Source organism: Eufriesea mexicana, unplaced genomic scaffold (assembly GCF_001483705.2).
Source record: "Eufriesea mexicana isolate 0111107269 unplaced genomic scaffold, ASM148370v2 scaffold484, whole genome shotgun sequence".
Classification (NCBI taxonomy): Eukaryota; Metazoa; Arthropoda; class Insecta; order Hymenoptera; family Apidae; genus Eufriesea; species Eufriesea mexicana.
In genome coordinates, this window is record NW_016908637.1 from 648,029 (window position 1) to 665,048 (window position 17,020).

The 17,020-nt window shown below is 33.6% G+C and overlaps 1 protein-coding gene across 1 annotated transcript in view; it reads left to right on the top strand.

The window, feature by feature from the left end:
• The window catches only part of LOC108545562 (uncharacterized protein KIAA2013 homolog), a 46,615-nt gene that overhangs the window by 16,413 nt on the left and 13,182 nt on the right, over positions 1–17,020 (top strand). The window contains exon 2 of the mRNA XM_017897243.1: positions 15,699–16,170. Within this exon, the coding sequence (XP_017752732.1) occupies positions 15,699–16,170 (472 nt within the window). The remainder of the gene's footprint in view (positions 1–15,698; positions 16,171–17,020) is intronic.

The following is a 17,020-nucleotide window of genomic DNA, read 5'->3' on the forward strand; positions in this document are numbered from 1 at the left end:
GTTTGCGATATTCCACGCGTCAGCCATTCATTTCTAGAATGTTCTTTAGTATGTTATTGATAACAACCTAAACAACCTAAAGCTCTGCTATCAAATTGTTAGTGGTGGATGAATAACAATAAGAACAATTCTTTATTTAATTACAAAAAAATGATCAAACACAAATATTAAGTATAAATCTAATTAATTTCTCGCAATCACATTCTCACACTTATTTTCACTATTACAACTCAGTTACAACTGACCTATGCTCAATTTCTCTGCTTTGTTCTTTCTACTTTCATACATTACATGACATACACAATTCACACAACACCGCAATCATTACACGTATACTCATTTATCACAATAACCTGAATCCATTATATATTGGCATCCCATGCATACTGGTCCCACTCATCTCTTTCTTACAAACGTCGTTCTTTTATTATATCAACACACGCACGCACGCACGCACGCACGCACGCACACACATTCAAAATCTATGTTAACCATTACCATACCTCTTTCCCAATATAAACTACATATTCAGACACAAAGAGCCACAAAACATAGAAACGCTAAAAATTTCAAGCCATGCAACAAAACTCTTACAAGAAGTCTCCATAAACATTAATTCGCTACGAAAAGACGACAAGAACATCTTTATTATCAATGAACTCACAGACAAGATAAACGTAATAGGCACCCATCTACAAGTAGTACACACGCAAAACGACCATATGGGAAAACCCAAACTAGCAAATATCCTTAAACAAAAAATAGACATAATGAAAGACGAAATAACGGAGGACAAAACGCACATTGTAACAATTGCAACTTCATCAGAAATAACAGAGCCGACAACCCGGACGAAACGTTGATATGACGCAATTACTTTACAAATGAAGGTAAACTTCAAATCATCTTCAACAAACTTAACAAAAAAAAATCCTACAACTTTGACCATATACCAAACATTACCCTAAACAGATTATCCCCTCCTCGCCCCTCCGCCCCTCGCTCGCCCGGCCGTTTCATTCGTTACTACGCAATAATATTCAATACCTGCTTAAACCTTACATACTTCCTCACAAAATGGAAAACGGCCAAACTAATCACCATCATGAAGAAAGGCAACAACAGAAGTTGCCCCTCCAGCTACCGTCCCATAAGCCTACTGCCAAATATCGGTAAAATATTTGAAGTTATAATCAACAAAGCCCCGTTGAACGATTGCGAAAATTACAACGTAATTCCCAAGTGCCAATTTGGCTTTAGACATAAACATTTCACAATACACGCCATAAACAAGTTCACATCAGACATCTGCTGGGCTAGGAACGCAGGAGACTGTGTCGATGCTTGCTTCGTAGACTTAGAGAAAGCAATCGACACGGTATAGCTTGATGGGCTATTCCATAAACTAATAAAAACGAACTTCCCCAGACACCTCATAAAAATGTTATGGAACATGCTCCACGATAAACGCTTTTGCGTAACAGACGACGAAAACATATCAACCAGACTCTTCAGAATCATAAACATACTCCAACAAGGGACAGTCAACTCACCGATACTATTTAATATATTCATTAGCGACCTGCTACAGTTTTATAACCTGAACAATAATACGAACAAATTAGTCATAGCATTTGCAGACGATTTATTAACCCTTTACGGTCGAAGCGGCTCGACAAGCGAGCGTTGCTGTGGACGAGAAGTATTGACGCACGTAGTCGAGAAAATATTGCAAATGCATTAATCTTTTTTGTATTCTGTTCCTTTCGATTTTCTCACCATTAATTTGTTTAGTATACTATAATCATGCGTATCTTATCACTTAAAAAGACAAACGTACTCTAGCTGCTACGGAATACGTTTCCGCAGCTGTAAACAGAATTGGACGGCTATTTGCAGATACTCAATCGCAAAGAGTTAATATACGTCCGAGGAAACAATCCCTCTCTTATAAAAACCGAACTACAAGATTTATTCATGAAAAGACAAGATTACTTCGAAACTTGGAAACTTAAGATAAACCCAACTAAATTCGAATCCATCCTATTCAGGCCATACGTCTCCAAAACATCAAACGCCATACACACACTGAACAGCACTAACGTCTCAATACCACGCAAATAAATTGTTCGCTATCTAAAGATCCACCTAGATTTTAAACTAAACTATAACGACCACGTTAGCATCTAACTACGCAAGGCTAAAAGCACATTCTTCGCGAACAAAAGATTATTCTACGCAGAGAGAAAAGACACAAAACTGCAAAAATACTATGTTACAAAATTCTAGTAAGACCAATAATCACATACGCCTGCCAGATATGGTCCAATATCAGCGCAATGACCATGGAAAAGATTACTTACAACTACACAAAACACATCAGCAACTATAAATTATACGAAGAAGCAAAAATAATCCGAATAGACATATTTATACTGAGACTAATTAGAAATCATTGAGCTAATCTAGATAGGAACTCGACGAACTCACTAATAGCACATTCATATTACCCTAACCTCCTATACTTGGAACACACCAGAAGAACAGGCTACACACCACCCGAGACGTTTACCTACTTCGACCAATAGGGCATCATACAAAACGAAAACAGCGTCTCACTAATTTATCGCTATAATAGAAGTACGCGAGACAAAAGACTCTTATATAACAAAAAAATTGCACCAAATGATCCAAACATGAAATTTATGCACAAACTATCAACGTTAGACACAAACGAAAACCCCCCAAAATAAATCAAAATACTGGTGGCTTGTTTAAGAACTCAAACGCCACAGAAACGCCACACATCTCCGAAAATAATACAGGATTCCAGCTACACAAAGTATCTATATTTGGCATAAAAACATATGAATTGTACAAAGCAAAAAGTGGATATTTATGTTTATTCATAGTTTATACTAGTAGTGACATGCAACTAGCATAACGATATACAGAGTGTCCCAGCAACGGTACTACAATCGCGAAGGGGGTGATTCTATATACAGAAACGAATCGAACGAAAAGAGTAAAATTTTTTTTATTGCGAACTTCGTTTTCGAGAAAGTCGACTTTGAATATTGGTCGAGTGCACGTACACCTAGCGTATCCCGAGTACAACTAGCGTGAGCGGCTGGGTATTTATTACATTATTAATAATCTTTATAGCAATCTTTATTACATTATTAATTACATTATTAATTACATTATTCGTCACACACGCGCCGTTGTCTTTGGAATAAAAAATGCAAGTTGAAACATAAAGAAAAATCTGAAATCACCCCTTAAAGATCCACTGCTTTAGAACACAGAAACGGTAAAATATAATAAAAAATTGTATGGTTTTTGATGTGCTAAAATAAAATGTAAAAGTTAACAAATATTCAGTAATATTTAAAAATAAAAAAATTGTTAATGTTTATTTTAAGAGATATTTTTGTATTTTTTAGCATTTTTTATTCCAGAACAACGGTGTCAAGTGCACGCGCACTCAATAAATATTCAAAGTCTTCGATTTTTTCGGAAATCAAGTTTCCAATTAAAAGATTTTATTTTTTTTGTTCGATTCGTTTCTGTATGTTGAATCATCCCCTTCCCGGTTCTATTACCGTTGCTGGGATAACCTGTATAAATAACAGAAGCTAAAAAACTTCGGGCATAATTTTACATTTTTCTGAAACGTTGTTACATCACGGACACACATTATGAATGAATATTTATTATATACTTAACCAGACATTTGAAAAAACCACGATGATAATGTACAGATGATTTGTTGATGGTACATATATTTATTTAATAATAAATTAACAGTGATAGAGTATGTGAGTAACGTTAAAGATACGAATTGTTACAATTTATCACAACGCTCCACCTACACTTCTCTCCTCTACAACAACTCTCCTATTACAACTCACAACTAGCAACAACAACAACTCTGGTAACTAACTTCGACAATTCTGCTCTCCTCGACAACCCCCTAATCGACAATTCTCTGTCGACAACTTTCCCTCTAACTCAGAACGTCCTCGTCCTTTTATATTCTTCTTCCCATCATGCACATCATGCACGCGTTTTCCAATGCCTCCTACGACATAACCAAATATGGTCGTGCTAAGGGCCTGACGCATCGCCCAGGGTTTTTCCGACTGACTTGGCCTTCGAACCCTCGGTGACTTTCGTAAAGCCACCGAGCTTTGGAAAAGCATGCAGTGGAAAACTTGCGATACTACAATAATAACAATAACTTCTACAGGGAGAAATGAAGTGTTACACGCAATACGTAAAGAAGATGTTATAAATTCTTATGTAATGTAATGTATCGAAATATAATACACAATATTTATGTATATTATATTTAGATATCTTTTTTATTAGAATTTATATGGTAAAAATATCATTTTTAGTCCGAATTAATTGAAGAGATCGTCTAACTGTCTTGTATGTATAATAATTTCACCAACGCGGATGTATCGCCAAAAATGATTAAATTTATGACCGTATTACTAATTGTAAGACATACCGATGATGACTGCACTAGTATGATGAGACTGGAGATGGAGTCACTTTTAGTTACCATAATCTAATCTCAGATTCGTAACAGTGAGCAAACAAGAAAAATGAGGATTTGTTCTGCTAGATTTGCGACGATTTGGATTACTGTACACCTTTTAGTAAGGATGCACACATTGTCCACGTTGTCCATGTTGTCTTATCACTCAAGCCATTCTACACAAGTATCAGCCTTGTTCTAATATGTTCTCGTTTATTTTTTTATATCTATTTGCGTTTTCATATAATACATACCCCGTACAATAATATGTACCCCGTACTTGATCTCGATTCAGGCCTTGATAATGATCGTGTACCTATTTCATCAATTATTTCTTTTCTAAACTCGTTAGGTATAGTTAATGCAGTTTTCTTAAGTAAAAGGTCATCGGTCGAGCTAATTTCTTTATTCATACTATAATCAATTTTTTATATTATGTTACAGCAGTTTTTTGATTTCAGTCATCCATTTATAGAATAATTAATATTTATAGAATAAACCTGTTATTACGTCTGATTATCGTTTATTAAAGTTATACATATAATTTTATTTAGTTATACAGACACAGTTTATTGTGTACATATTGTACATTTGAATGTAAAAAAACGTTAATAGGTATTTCTCTAATTATATTTAAATTCCATTCTTCGTTCCATCGATCAACAAATTGATCTACAACTTTATAGTTAAAGTTAAAGTTTACTATATTTATAAACATGTCTTTTTCTATATTTAATGCTGCTAAAACTATCAGTTTATTTTGTGTCATTGAATTTCTTAAAAGGGCTGTAATTCCTTTGACGTTCATATAGAACACGTAATTTTGTATTTAGTCGCGTTTTATCTGAAATTGGAGTATGCATTCACAGTTTCTTGTAGTTCGGTTAATAGCAATTCATTTGTATTATTTTGAGAAATACAAGGAAAGAACAATCTTTAGCGAAGGACAATTGCTCTTTTGTCCGACATATAATATAATTGCATATTTCTTTCGTTGCTACATTTATTATCTTGCTGCGAAAATTTTGCTTTTTCCGTCAAATGCAAATATTCTTCGTTAATTGAATGGTAATTATTTTTTGTTTTCCTTTCTTTTTTCTTCCAATGATCGTAATAAATTCCTTCACCGCTTCACAGTGATTAAACTTGCATCACGGTTCTGTAACGGTCTACAATACAAAATATCAACACGAGACATAATCTGACCGAAAAATTTTAACCAAAAATTGAAATCTATGTCATTTAACATGCCAAGTTGTCTTGCAGCTGTTTGTACAGTTACTAAATCGTTATTATTTTTAAGAGATTCTGTATCTCCAAAAACTCTGTTTACCACCTTACTATTGAAATTCTATCGAGTATTTGATGCTCGAGGAATTTGTTTAGGTGACTTTGAAAAATTGCAGGTACTTCAGCATAGTTACCAATAAAATTCGAGCTTGTGAATATTGTCTTGCTGTTTTTTCTGTTATTAAATTAAGTTGATGAGCATAACGATGTACTACAAAATGTGCTTTCCTATATGATTGTTTAATAATGGTTTGCATACCTACACCTTCTCCATTTCTTACAATAATATTATCATTTGTTTCAACGATTAATTTATAATCATCATTTAACGCAATTTTTAGATGTTTTAAAATAGACTCTAAAAATTCAGCACTCTCAGATTTAGGATTAAAGAATTTCCAGAATTTTTCATGTTTTTCTTGCAAGAAATTCTCGTGATCCTTTTTTACGATTTCGTTTTGATTATTTATTTTTTGTCGATAAGAAATGCTTAATTGCGTTTCAATGTTCTCTATCCCTAAATTTTTAAATGTTCTTTACAATTCTCTCTTGTTTCTAATTTTTTTTACTGAAATTTTTAAAATCTGTTACTTTTGTTTTTATCTATAATTAATTGCTACCAAATAAAAGCTATAGAAAACAAAAGACAGTATTTTTCTCTGTATTCATTTCTAAAAAGTCATAAATTAAATGTTAAAATTGACTTGGAAGAAAAAACATACAATATTTATCTGCGATAATAACAATAGTGGATACATGTTATTTTAACAAGACAAACATGTTTAGACGCTAACGATTGTCAGTTTGAACACATTTTGTAATATTTTATTTATGTACGTTTAATGATGTCGTTACATACATAGGCAGTACGTTGTTGTTGGGGGATCTGTTGATGTATTCGTATACTTTATCGCGATTATAGAATAGAAAAAAGAGTACAGTAAGAGAACATGCTTTCGTGATTAGGGCGTAGAACCTATGCATAAAGCGGGTGATATAAGTTCAGCCGTTGCATTTGTACGTCAAACTGCAGTCTTATAATAATTATTTTTCAGCTCATTTGATACATAAAGAAATAATGAACTAATAAACGCTATTAACGCAGAATAGTCCGGAGAAAATGGATTTTTTTACGATGACCTGTTGCTTCAATATTACAGAGAATAGTAAAAGCAAAGATACTCGTAAAAATTATTTCATGGATGGTAATGCGAAGCTCAATACATAATACCGTGGTAGTAAAAATATATCGTCCCATTTAAGAAAATGAGGATGACTTGAGAAAGGAGTCGTTTTCGTGCCAATATCTACCCCTTCAAAAGGAAAATCTTCTGCTTTGCATATTTTTTTTGCATCATTCAAAGTAACGAAAATATTTCTGGTTTTAATTTTAAAGGTGACTAACCCTGAATATTGATGGAATTTTACACATCCGTGTACAGGACCAAATACCTCTTTTAATTTGACTGTGTAAAGTTTGCGTGGAAATCAAGTCAATGTACTCGAGGTAAATGCATTGGATTCATCTTATATTATATCGGTTCCCGTTGTATCTCTCGATGTATCGATAGACAAAGCTATTATACATATTTTTTTTTTAGAATTATATAAATTTGGAAGTCAATTCTACATTTTTACGTAATAGATTTCTTAAAATAGTTATCTTTTTTCATAAATTACTTATGAAGGGACCAAAAAATTGGTCATGCTCAGATATTGTTGTAACTCCTAAACATTATTTGGATTAATACCGAATTTTGCCTTGACCGTTTCAACATTCGCGACGGAATGAGGTCTCTAAATTGCCTAGTTCAGATTTCTAGAATTCATACATATTCTGAATCAGATATTGTGTAAAACTTAATATTTTTTTAAATATTTGTGCTGTTGTGGAAGAAAAGACCCAGTTTACAAGACTCGTTGCGATGTTCTAACAGCCAGATTGTAAATACTAAGTAATTTCGTGTTCGATATTTTTTATTTTTACTTTCGTTATTGTACATTTTAGTAAATTTCTTTTTATTGACACGAAAAATTCTTCAACGCCCAATTTAACGAAATTGTAAGTGACAGCACTTAGGAATTGGCTAACAATGGGCCTACAGAGATCGAAACCAGGCCATGTGCGCTGGTTCCGGCTGATCCCTGCTTTCGAAGGGGCTATAAACGAATGATGACGTAGCGACGCATCGTCGTAGTCATCTCTCGAAAAAAGTCACCAACGTGTGAATAACTGCACAAGTACTTATCTTCCGTCAGTGCGCTTCATCTCGAAGCACGGGTTAACTTCACCAACGACCACCTTGCCATTGAGAATGTTCCTTCTTTAGGGAATATTCTCGTTTTAATCAACTGCTAATCAGGGAACATGCACATTTTTGCAACTCCTGATGATTTTTTCTTTCCACATGCGAAGTCAACAATAACTTTTTCAGAAGCGAATATCAAGCGAAACACGTTGCTTAGACAATTCTGATCAAGAAAAATTATTACCGTTACAAATAAAGAATTTATTCTATCATCTCTTTCACCAAGATTTAATGAACTAACCCAATCAGTGGACTCTTTTATTTCTGTAATTATTTCTAAATTTCCATTGTATGAAATTAAATGGCTTATCAACGGTTAACTCGATTATGAAATTAGGTAGACAACCAATGTCGTTAAACATATCTTTATATGTTTTTACTTTGGAATTAGTATGAAATATTATCGTTTTAGTGCAACATAAATCTTGCACTATCTATCAGAATAATAATCTAATCTTTGACATGTTCTTGCACCTAGTATGCTAGTGCTTGCAATTTTAACAACAATAAATTCTATGTTATTTTGTATTTTCCACTTTATATCTTGAGACAGTTTTGCCCAATTGCAGATAACCGTTGATCTGTAATCGTAGTTCTATTCATTTTTAAATGCGCACTTTGTAATTACTGTAATGATTTCCGTGTTTCTCTTGCCAATAAGTTTACCATTGCTTCTGTATGTAATTGATATTTTATCTTTATGTTGTTCAGCTCAATATTTGCGTTCCATTTGTCACAGATTTCGATCTTGTTACGTACAATTTTTCCTATAAATAATTCCTCGCCAAGCTGGAATTGCTTTAACTTGACTTCTAATACTATTATTGTGATATTGAGAATATTTCTGAATCTTATTGTTGTTGTTATTTATGTTCTTATTCAGTATATTTGGGTTTTCATTCGGTGGACGAGCTGAATGCCAAGTCTAACCATGATTCTGCTCTGTTGCGACCTAAGTTTCCGACTGCAGAAATTGCCGGACTGCCTGTAACACATTTTTAGCATTATTGCGGATATGCGTGTGTATTTTTGTCCAAGTTCAGTTTTTTTGCAACACTGTAACTATTTCCTGTTTCCATATACGTTGAATCTCTATTTTGAGGTTTTCATATTTTTCAATTTTTCCTTCATAAAATGTTTGGCTATAATGTTTGTGTTACTCAGGCTTGATATGTTTAGAGATGATCCGAGGTTGGTGATCTTTTGCTTCTTATCTCATATCTGGTTTATTATATCTGGTCTATTGTGGATTATTGTTTTATTAGCGTGTATGGTTCGGTCTCGGCATCTCGTATAATTTTCATTTTCGATTATGCAGTTTGGTGTATATTTGTAGTACGGTGTGTTATCTGTACTGGTCCCGTATGCTTGTTTTATCGCCTAGTGTATTATTTTTGCTGCTATGTTATTTGCTATATGATCTATTGGTCATCATCTGTATTCTTTTGCAGCCATAAATTTGCATTCACTGATTAAGTGATTTATTGTTTCCTGTGTTTGGTGACATTTTCTATATGTATCATTTACTATTGCGTTCTCTTTGATTATGTGTTTTCTATAGTTTCTGGTTGCTACTACTTGGTCCTGGGTCGTAATTATAAATCCCTCTGTTTCTGGAAACAATTCGCCGTTGTTTAGGTTTTTCTGTGTTAGTTCTTTGTTTATTTCTATTTTATTGACGATGTTGTAGTACTTTTCATGTATTGGATTTTGTGCTCATATGATTTTTTTCCTGCAAAAGTCTATTGGGTTAAGTGTGGCTAAATTGAGTTTTTATATCTGATAAATCTATAAATCTGTAATATCTGATAACCTGATCTGTAATCTGATCTACATATATATAGGATAATCTGATAAATCTGATTAAATTTGATTCTCGCAATTTGTCCTATGGACATTCGGTAAGACGTTACGATTGTGTGGATGACCCGAGGTTGCTAATCCTTGAATTAGCACTTTTACAGAAGTTTAGTTATGCCTGAGTTTACATCAGTAGGTCCTGGAATTTATATCTGCCTGCCTGAATTTGTTCCACGGCGTTGAATTTCCTCCACGACGGAATGAATTTCCAGGTCTTTCCGTACATCTTACAGTTAATTTTTCATATACCAAGGTACATCTACTACCGTTCTTAATAGTACTGATTCCATGTCCTTAATTTTAGCGATGTGCATATATAGGTTTAATTATGACTTTATAGATCAGTAGTTTGTTTTCGACGCTTAATTTAGTTCGCCTACTTGTCAGCCAGTACATATACTTCCTCTTCATCCTACTTAGATTCATTTTTTTTACTTATATCTTAATTTTCTTCTTCCCATGTTAATTTTCAGTCGAGGTGAAGTCCTAAATATTTAACTACTTTTGTCTGGGCAATTTGAAGATAATACGATTGCATTTATTATAGTTGATCTTTATTCTTCGTTCATTCAATCATCTTTCTAAAGTTATCTCAATTCTTAAGCAAACGTCTTAAACGAATCGTTTTAAGCAAACTATACTGTATCTCATTGTCAGAACCTTTCTTCACGCGCAGTTCACTTAGACATTTCATATACGAGATTGATTTTTCTTGTTAAACTAAATGTATTTCTTCAACATCGTGGAATTCAAAATTTTGATTTATCCGTATTTGGTATTTTGGTATATATTAAACATTCGATATACAAATATAGGAGAAAAAAAGAAAAAAAAAAGGTAAAATTTGTTCAAAGAAATTAATTTGAAAAGTCAATTATTTACGGTACTGTTTATTGCTAAGTCATCCTGAACGAACATTGTTTCCCAACACTTTTATCTTTATTCTCGCTTCTTTAGTCTTTCTTTCTGTGGAATTTTTCTTCTTTAGACCAATGATTTTGGTATCAGCAAAGATTTCGAGTTCTTTGTCACAAGCACTCGATGGAGAATAAACTGGTTGGTCCCATCTTTGGCAAATATAGAACCTACAGCCTGCATGACACTGATATTTGCAATAGTTACGTTTATCGGTTCAGGTGATTTCTCATTTCATCAAACCAGCACAAATTCTCTGTCATATGAAACGAAGCTGCGCTATCAGCGTATCAAACTTTGTTGATAGTACCGTTGTTGAACTCACCTCTCTCAGACGCACCTACACAAACGCCAGTTACTTACTGTAATTTTGAATTTTCTTGTTTACCTGTCGAATTGAACTTTGTCGAATTTTTCTTTGCAGCCGAAACATGTGATTGCGTTCCCGTAATTATCTTTCTTTCTCTTCATACCCTTTTGACCCTTTGCTACAAACGCTTCAACCTTGATGTCTGTCTTTTTCTCGAGGCTGTTCTCAAATATTAACAATTTCTGTTCTCAAATAAGTTTTGATAAGTCTGGTGTAGCGGCCGAAGATAAGTTCCGTATATTCCGGAAGATATTAAATTCTAAGGGTAAGTCATCAACAATCTTAGAAATCACGGATTTGTTATCAACAATCTACATTTACAGATGAGAATTTTTGCAGAAGGACATTTAGACCACTTAAATACGTGGCCACTGTTATATCGTTTTCGAATTTGTAGTTATAATACTCGAGCGATACTTTATTGTTTGTCGTGGCAATTTCAAAAAGGCTTACCAGTTTTCTTCATAGCTCATTCACCGAATCATGCTTCTTTGCAAGTATCCAGACCAGAATGCTACGTGCTTTTGCGTCATTTTTTCTTCATGCGGGTCAGCTCGCCGCATCTTCATCCACAAAATCAAAAAAAACCTCCCAAGTTTTCAAACATCTTGAAAACTTGCACCTTTGAAAGTTTTCTTCCAACAGCGTAGGTAATACTGGCTTAGTTTCCATAGTTCCGTTCCATTTGAACGAAAATCGTTACTTCACAAAAGGTCAACTTTCGCAGCACTAAATTTGTCACAAAATTTCTTCTCCTTTCTTCTTAAACTTGCACTGAACCATGCTTTGCCTACTATGTTACTTTGTTAAAGAAAAGAAAACAACAGGACAGAAAAGCAAAAGGTATTAAACTAAGTACGCTTTCCGTTTACATGTATTACTTTCTATATGTCACCACGTGGCCGATTTCGCGAAACAATGAAGCGCAACGGGAAGAGACAAAGAAACAAAAGAACGACGCACAGATCCACGCACACTTGGATCTGACATTTAGCGCCAGAGGTCTGCCATCATTCTCAACCACTCCGTCGATAACAATTAAACCAAAAATGTCAATACATTTTCTTCCATTCTAATTTGCGCATTCTTCTTTCCAGTTCTTGTACGTTCTTGCATATTCTTGCATATTTTTCACTTTTTCCCTCCCTTTCTTTCAACTCCTCTGTACATGTTGTAAATATTTTCTTCATCACTCATTCTAACGATTCTAATGAATTTTATTGTGAGAATGTGTGGATGTTATATCAGAGGCTGAAAAGTCCAATTATACAACTTTAACACGTTGACGTCGCCGTGCACCACCGGTGGGTCACACATGTCTGTTCCGTGAGGCAGCGAGCATTACGGTGGGTCACACTTATATTTCACAAAATAGGTTTATATTATTTTACCTCAACATTATGAACAAACATTCAATAGTAAAAACATAAAAATTCAATTTCATAAACTGAACATAATTATTTAATCTTTTGATGCAATTGTTTCAAACATGTCAATCGGGGGTTCGACGAAATTGCCGCTCACACTCAACATAACTTACGACTAAAGCTTACACTACCTCGTAGCATTATCCTAACATTATTTTCGTCGTGCATGTTCCTTACGCCTGCGATCGTTCTCCGATGAACGTGCACGAATATTTTTTTTTCCTCCACGAAGTTAACAAACTTTTTGACTTTTTCATTCGCACTATGAACGTTTCTTATAGAAAAATGTTCACAAAATTGCGTGCGATGGTCAGAATTCGCGCCAAGCTTCTACTTTTTGAGAAAAATCGAAAAGAGTACTCCAAAATTAGAGCCAAAACTGGTCCCGTCAACTTTACTTAACATTTACAGGTATATGCAAATTGATATTGCCAAACTATTGTATACGAATGTATTAGTTGAACTGCACGGAATTCATTGAATCCAACAGGAATCATATAGCTTTTGTAGTTTTGTTATAAATTAAAGTCAAATTTGAAAAATTGCGATCTCCAAAATCGATTTTCTCAAAAACTTGGAGTGATGGAGAAAAACTGATATCAGATTCGTTTTTAGCTCGTCGAGATCTATAAGAATCATCTAGTGGGTATTACCGCGTTGGTATTATGTTGAATAGTATAATTTGGCGCTGCGCCGCCCCACGGGCAGGCACTGAATTCGGTCGCCGCCCTACACACGGAGCAAAGACAGTGAATTCGGGCGCCGGCGTCAACGTGTTAAAGGATTAGTTTGTTGTTGTACGATATAAGTGTCCCATCATTAATCGTGAAAATATTTTTTCCTGGTGTAATAATTCTTGTTATTGTATACTTTGTTAAGGGGAGAGGGGTCACACACAGGATTGAATAGGTATATGTATATTCTGTCAAACAGTAACACCGATAATGATTAATAAATATTATATATTTCAAAGATAACAAATAACAAATAAGGTAAGACTAATTCTACTCGCTAACACGGTCTCTCAAACACTCATTGATACATATTGCCACGCTGGAAATTCACTGACCTCTCACAGTACTTGAAACATTCAGGACGGATTCCTAAACTTTTGCTCGTTGCTTGCACTCGACTCTGTTATAGGTGTCCCTTATAATCGATCCTTTCGCACTCGGCCACTCGCCCTCTTAACATTTTTTCATGGCCGCACTCGTTCCATTCCTACATATCTCATGTGAATTTTACATGTTCGTTCCATATCATACTTGCATAAATTTCAACATTCTAGCGACGGCAAGCGATACAAAGTATTAGTGTATACGCAGATTCACAATATTAAGATTTAAGCCTATTGTACTACCATATCAGCATATGTTATTGGAAGCGAACCTACCGAATGTATCGTTGCATTTTCCATCTACGAATGGTTTATCCATAATGAAGGTGAAACATAAAGGTTCAAGTATTTGAACTAATTTAACGGTTAAATTCTTCAAGTTTCAAAATGTTGTTAAAGAAATTGGCGAATGCTAGACTGCTCTTTTCTTACCGAACAAGTTGAAGTTTTTAAAATAGGAGTCAGCTCTCAATAAGAGTCTACTTTGTTTATTCGTCACATTAAACGTTCACTTTATATGAAATGTAGATGATTTCCACATTTTTTTACTATAATTGAATATGCATCTAAATTCCTCTGAAGATTTCGAGGAAGGATAGATTCGGGAGATTTCTGCCGTTTTTCAAACTATATTTTCATTCCTGTACACCACCACACTCACCAATATCTTCTTTCTTTATTTTATAATTTTTGTTATTCGCTACTTTTTACTATCATGATCTTACATATAGTTCTTTATCGCATTTATAATATTTGTAACCCTCGAAATTACGTCGTTCGTTATAAATATGTTACTGTAAATAAATATTTATATCAAATTTTCGTTTTCATATATTTCAACTGTCTTAATAAGATATGTACCTATTCCACAATATTTCACGAAACATGCATATCGTAACCAACGGTTTAGTTCCAGTAGCAGAAAATACTTTGTCAATGAATACTTAGGACGATAGAGAACCCGTATATTTGTTATTACAGTTTTTTTCCAATTGTAATATGTACAATACTTTCGATGTAAAATACTTTTATGGCAATGTAAATTGAAGTTCAAATGTGCTTGAAAATGCTGAGGTTTATTACTTAAACATTTTATATAAAAGTTATCGTTATCGTTATCGTTATTTGTATTGTTATTTCTTGTATCTGAGTTCACGAATATTGGCCAATTGTGGATACTTTTAGAGTAGAGAATAAAAGAAAAAGGAGCTTACAAGCTTACAAGCTTATACAGTGCAAAGATGAGGAGATGGTTAGCGTGACGGCTCAAGTTCAAAAGGTGTATTCGATTCGCTCTACCTCGCTTCACCTTTGCTATATGCTGACATAGTAGTAATTAGCATACTTATTATGTATGTTACATTAGCATTGTCTTTATTTTTTTGTTAAACAATTAATGCTGATCCTGTATCTACACTAATGCTTTATCGCAGTCTCTCATTTGGTCCCGATGTATCTCGTGTTACGATGTAGATGCGACATTTTTCGTATGAGCGTAATGAAAATTTATGTACAATACCTTTATACGCATATCCTACTATCCTGTTACTTACATTTAGATCAGTATTCCTCTCCGCTAGCTGTCTTTTCATTTTTGCATTGCACTCGACCTGTAGAGTTATCGAACTTTTCAACTATCAAAGTGAGAGTGAATAAGAGTAAGAGTATAAAAGTAAATATGTATATTTTGATTCTGTCATGGAGATAACGAGACAAAGCAAAATGCAATATTCTTAAGAAAAGAATAACATTAGGCAAGTGGCATATTAAGAAATACTCTTCAGTGATCTGAAGTGTCTAATATCCGCGAACTCATATATACAATATATATTTTGTGTAATAACGTAGTTTGTTCTTATAGCAATCGAGGATCGTTGTATGAACGAAAGACTAGCTCCCTTCCATTTAGATATTGCGGAGTATAATGTAAACATCCTCCATAACCCACCAAAGGTTGGAGAGCATCATTATTTGCCATATATTGGCAATGGAATTTTTGCAATTCCTATTTTACCAGAAGCTTTAATATACATAAAACGAGGCCGAGCACTATCGTTGCCTGTACAGTGGCAGCCACTAATTTTCCATCCTTTGCTCAAAAGCAGTTTTTATCGTGAAGCTACAGTTACTCACTTTACAAATGGGATTGTTTATCGTTATCTGTGTCTTAGAGAAGGATATTACATGGAATTCCAATATTATGCTCATAGAATACTTGATTCGATATTAGTACAGGATATAAAAATAACTAATCCACTGTCACTTTCTCAAAATGTACCACTGAAGCCACAGATGTCTACTCATTGGAGTAATTACCGCATAGAAGTGATCAAGTACTTATTCGATTATTTTGTTTACAACACAGTCACCATTTAGATTAATCTGTTTGCTAAAATAATATGATATTATTATAGAAGACCGTATAAATCATTTGTTAACGTAACGCCTTTTCGAGTAAATTTATCGTATTAATAACTTATCAAAGTAAGACTTTTGATTATCTATGCAAGCAAACTTCCATACAAGTATTTCCGACATTTGTGATTACATCGATAGGTTTATCGATGAATTTCAATATTTAAGAGATGTATCATAGGAAAAGGAATTTGTTTCCAAGTTTATTTTTCTTCTATTTACCCGATTTTCAAATCATGGATAATATAATATATCGCCATACAATCAATGGAAGGAATATCGCGATGTCATAAAATTAATCAAGTTTAAAAGTAGCTTTCTCTTAAACTTAGAAATCAGAAATTTATAGAGATCCAATAAAAAATAAATAGCGTGAAAGTTGTAAGAATGGTAAAGGTATGTACACAGATTGAAATATATTATGATACATGTATTGACACTTATTTCTAAGTTTCATGACGGAAGTTTCAACGTTTGAAATATGGCATTTATACCAAATATTCAGATTCAAACATTGCGTAATAATTGGAGTAAAATTGTAATAATAAATTTGAAACCTTCAAAACTTATATATTTAAGATAAGAAAGTTATACTATTATTTTTAATCCCTGGACGAATTCTATTCGGTACATGTCGGGAAACATTATCGTTTATATTTCATTTTATTATTGAATAATTTTTATAATTATCCTGTTTATATACCTACTTTTCACTCTTTCAATAATAGAAAATTAGAAAATTTCTTTCCATCAATTATTCATCTCTTT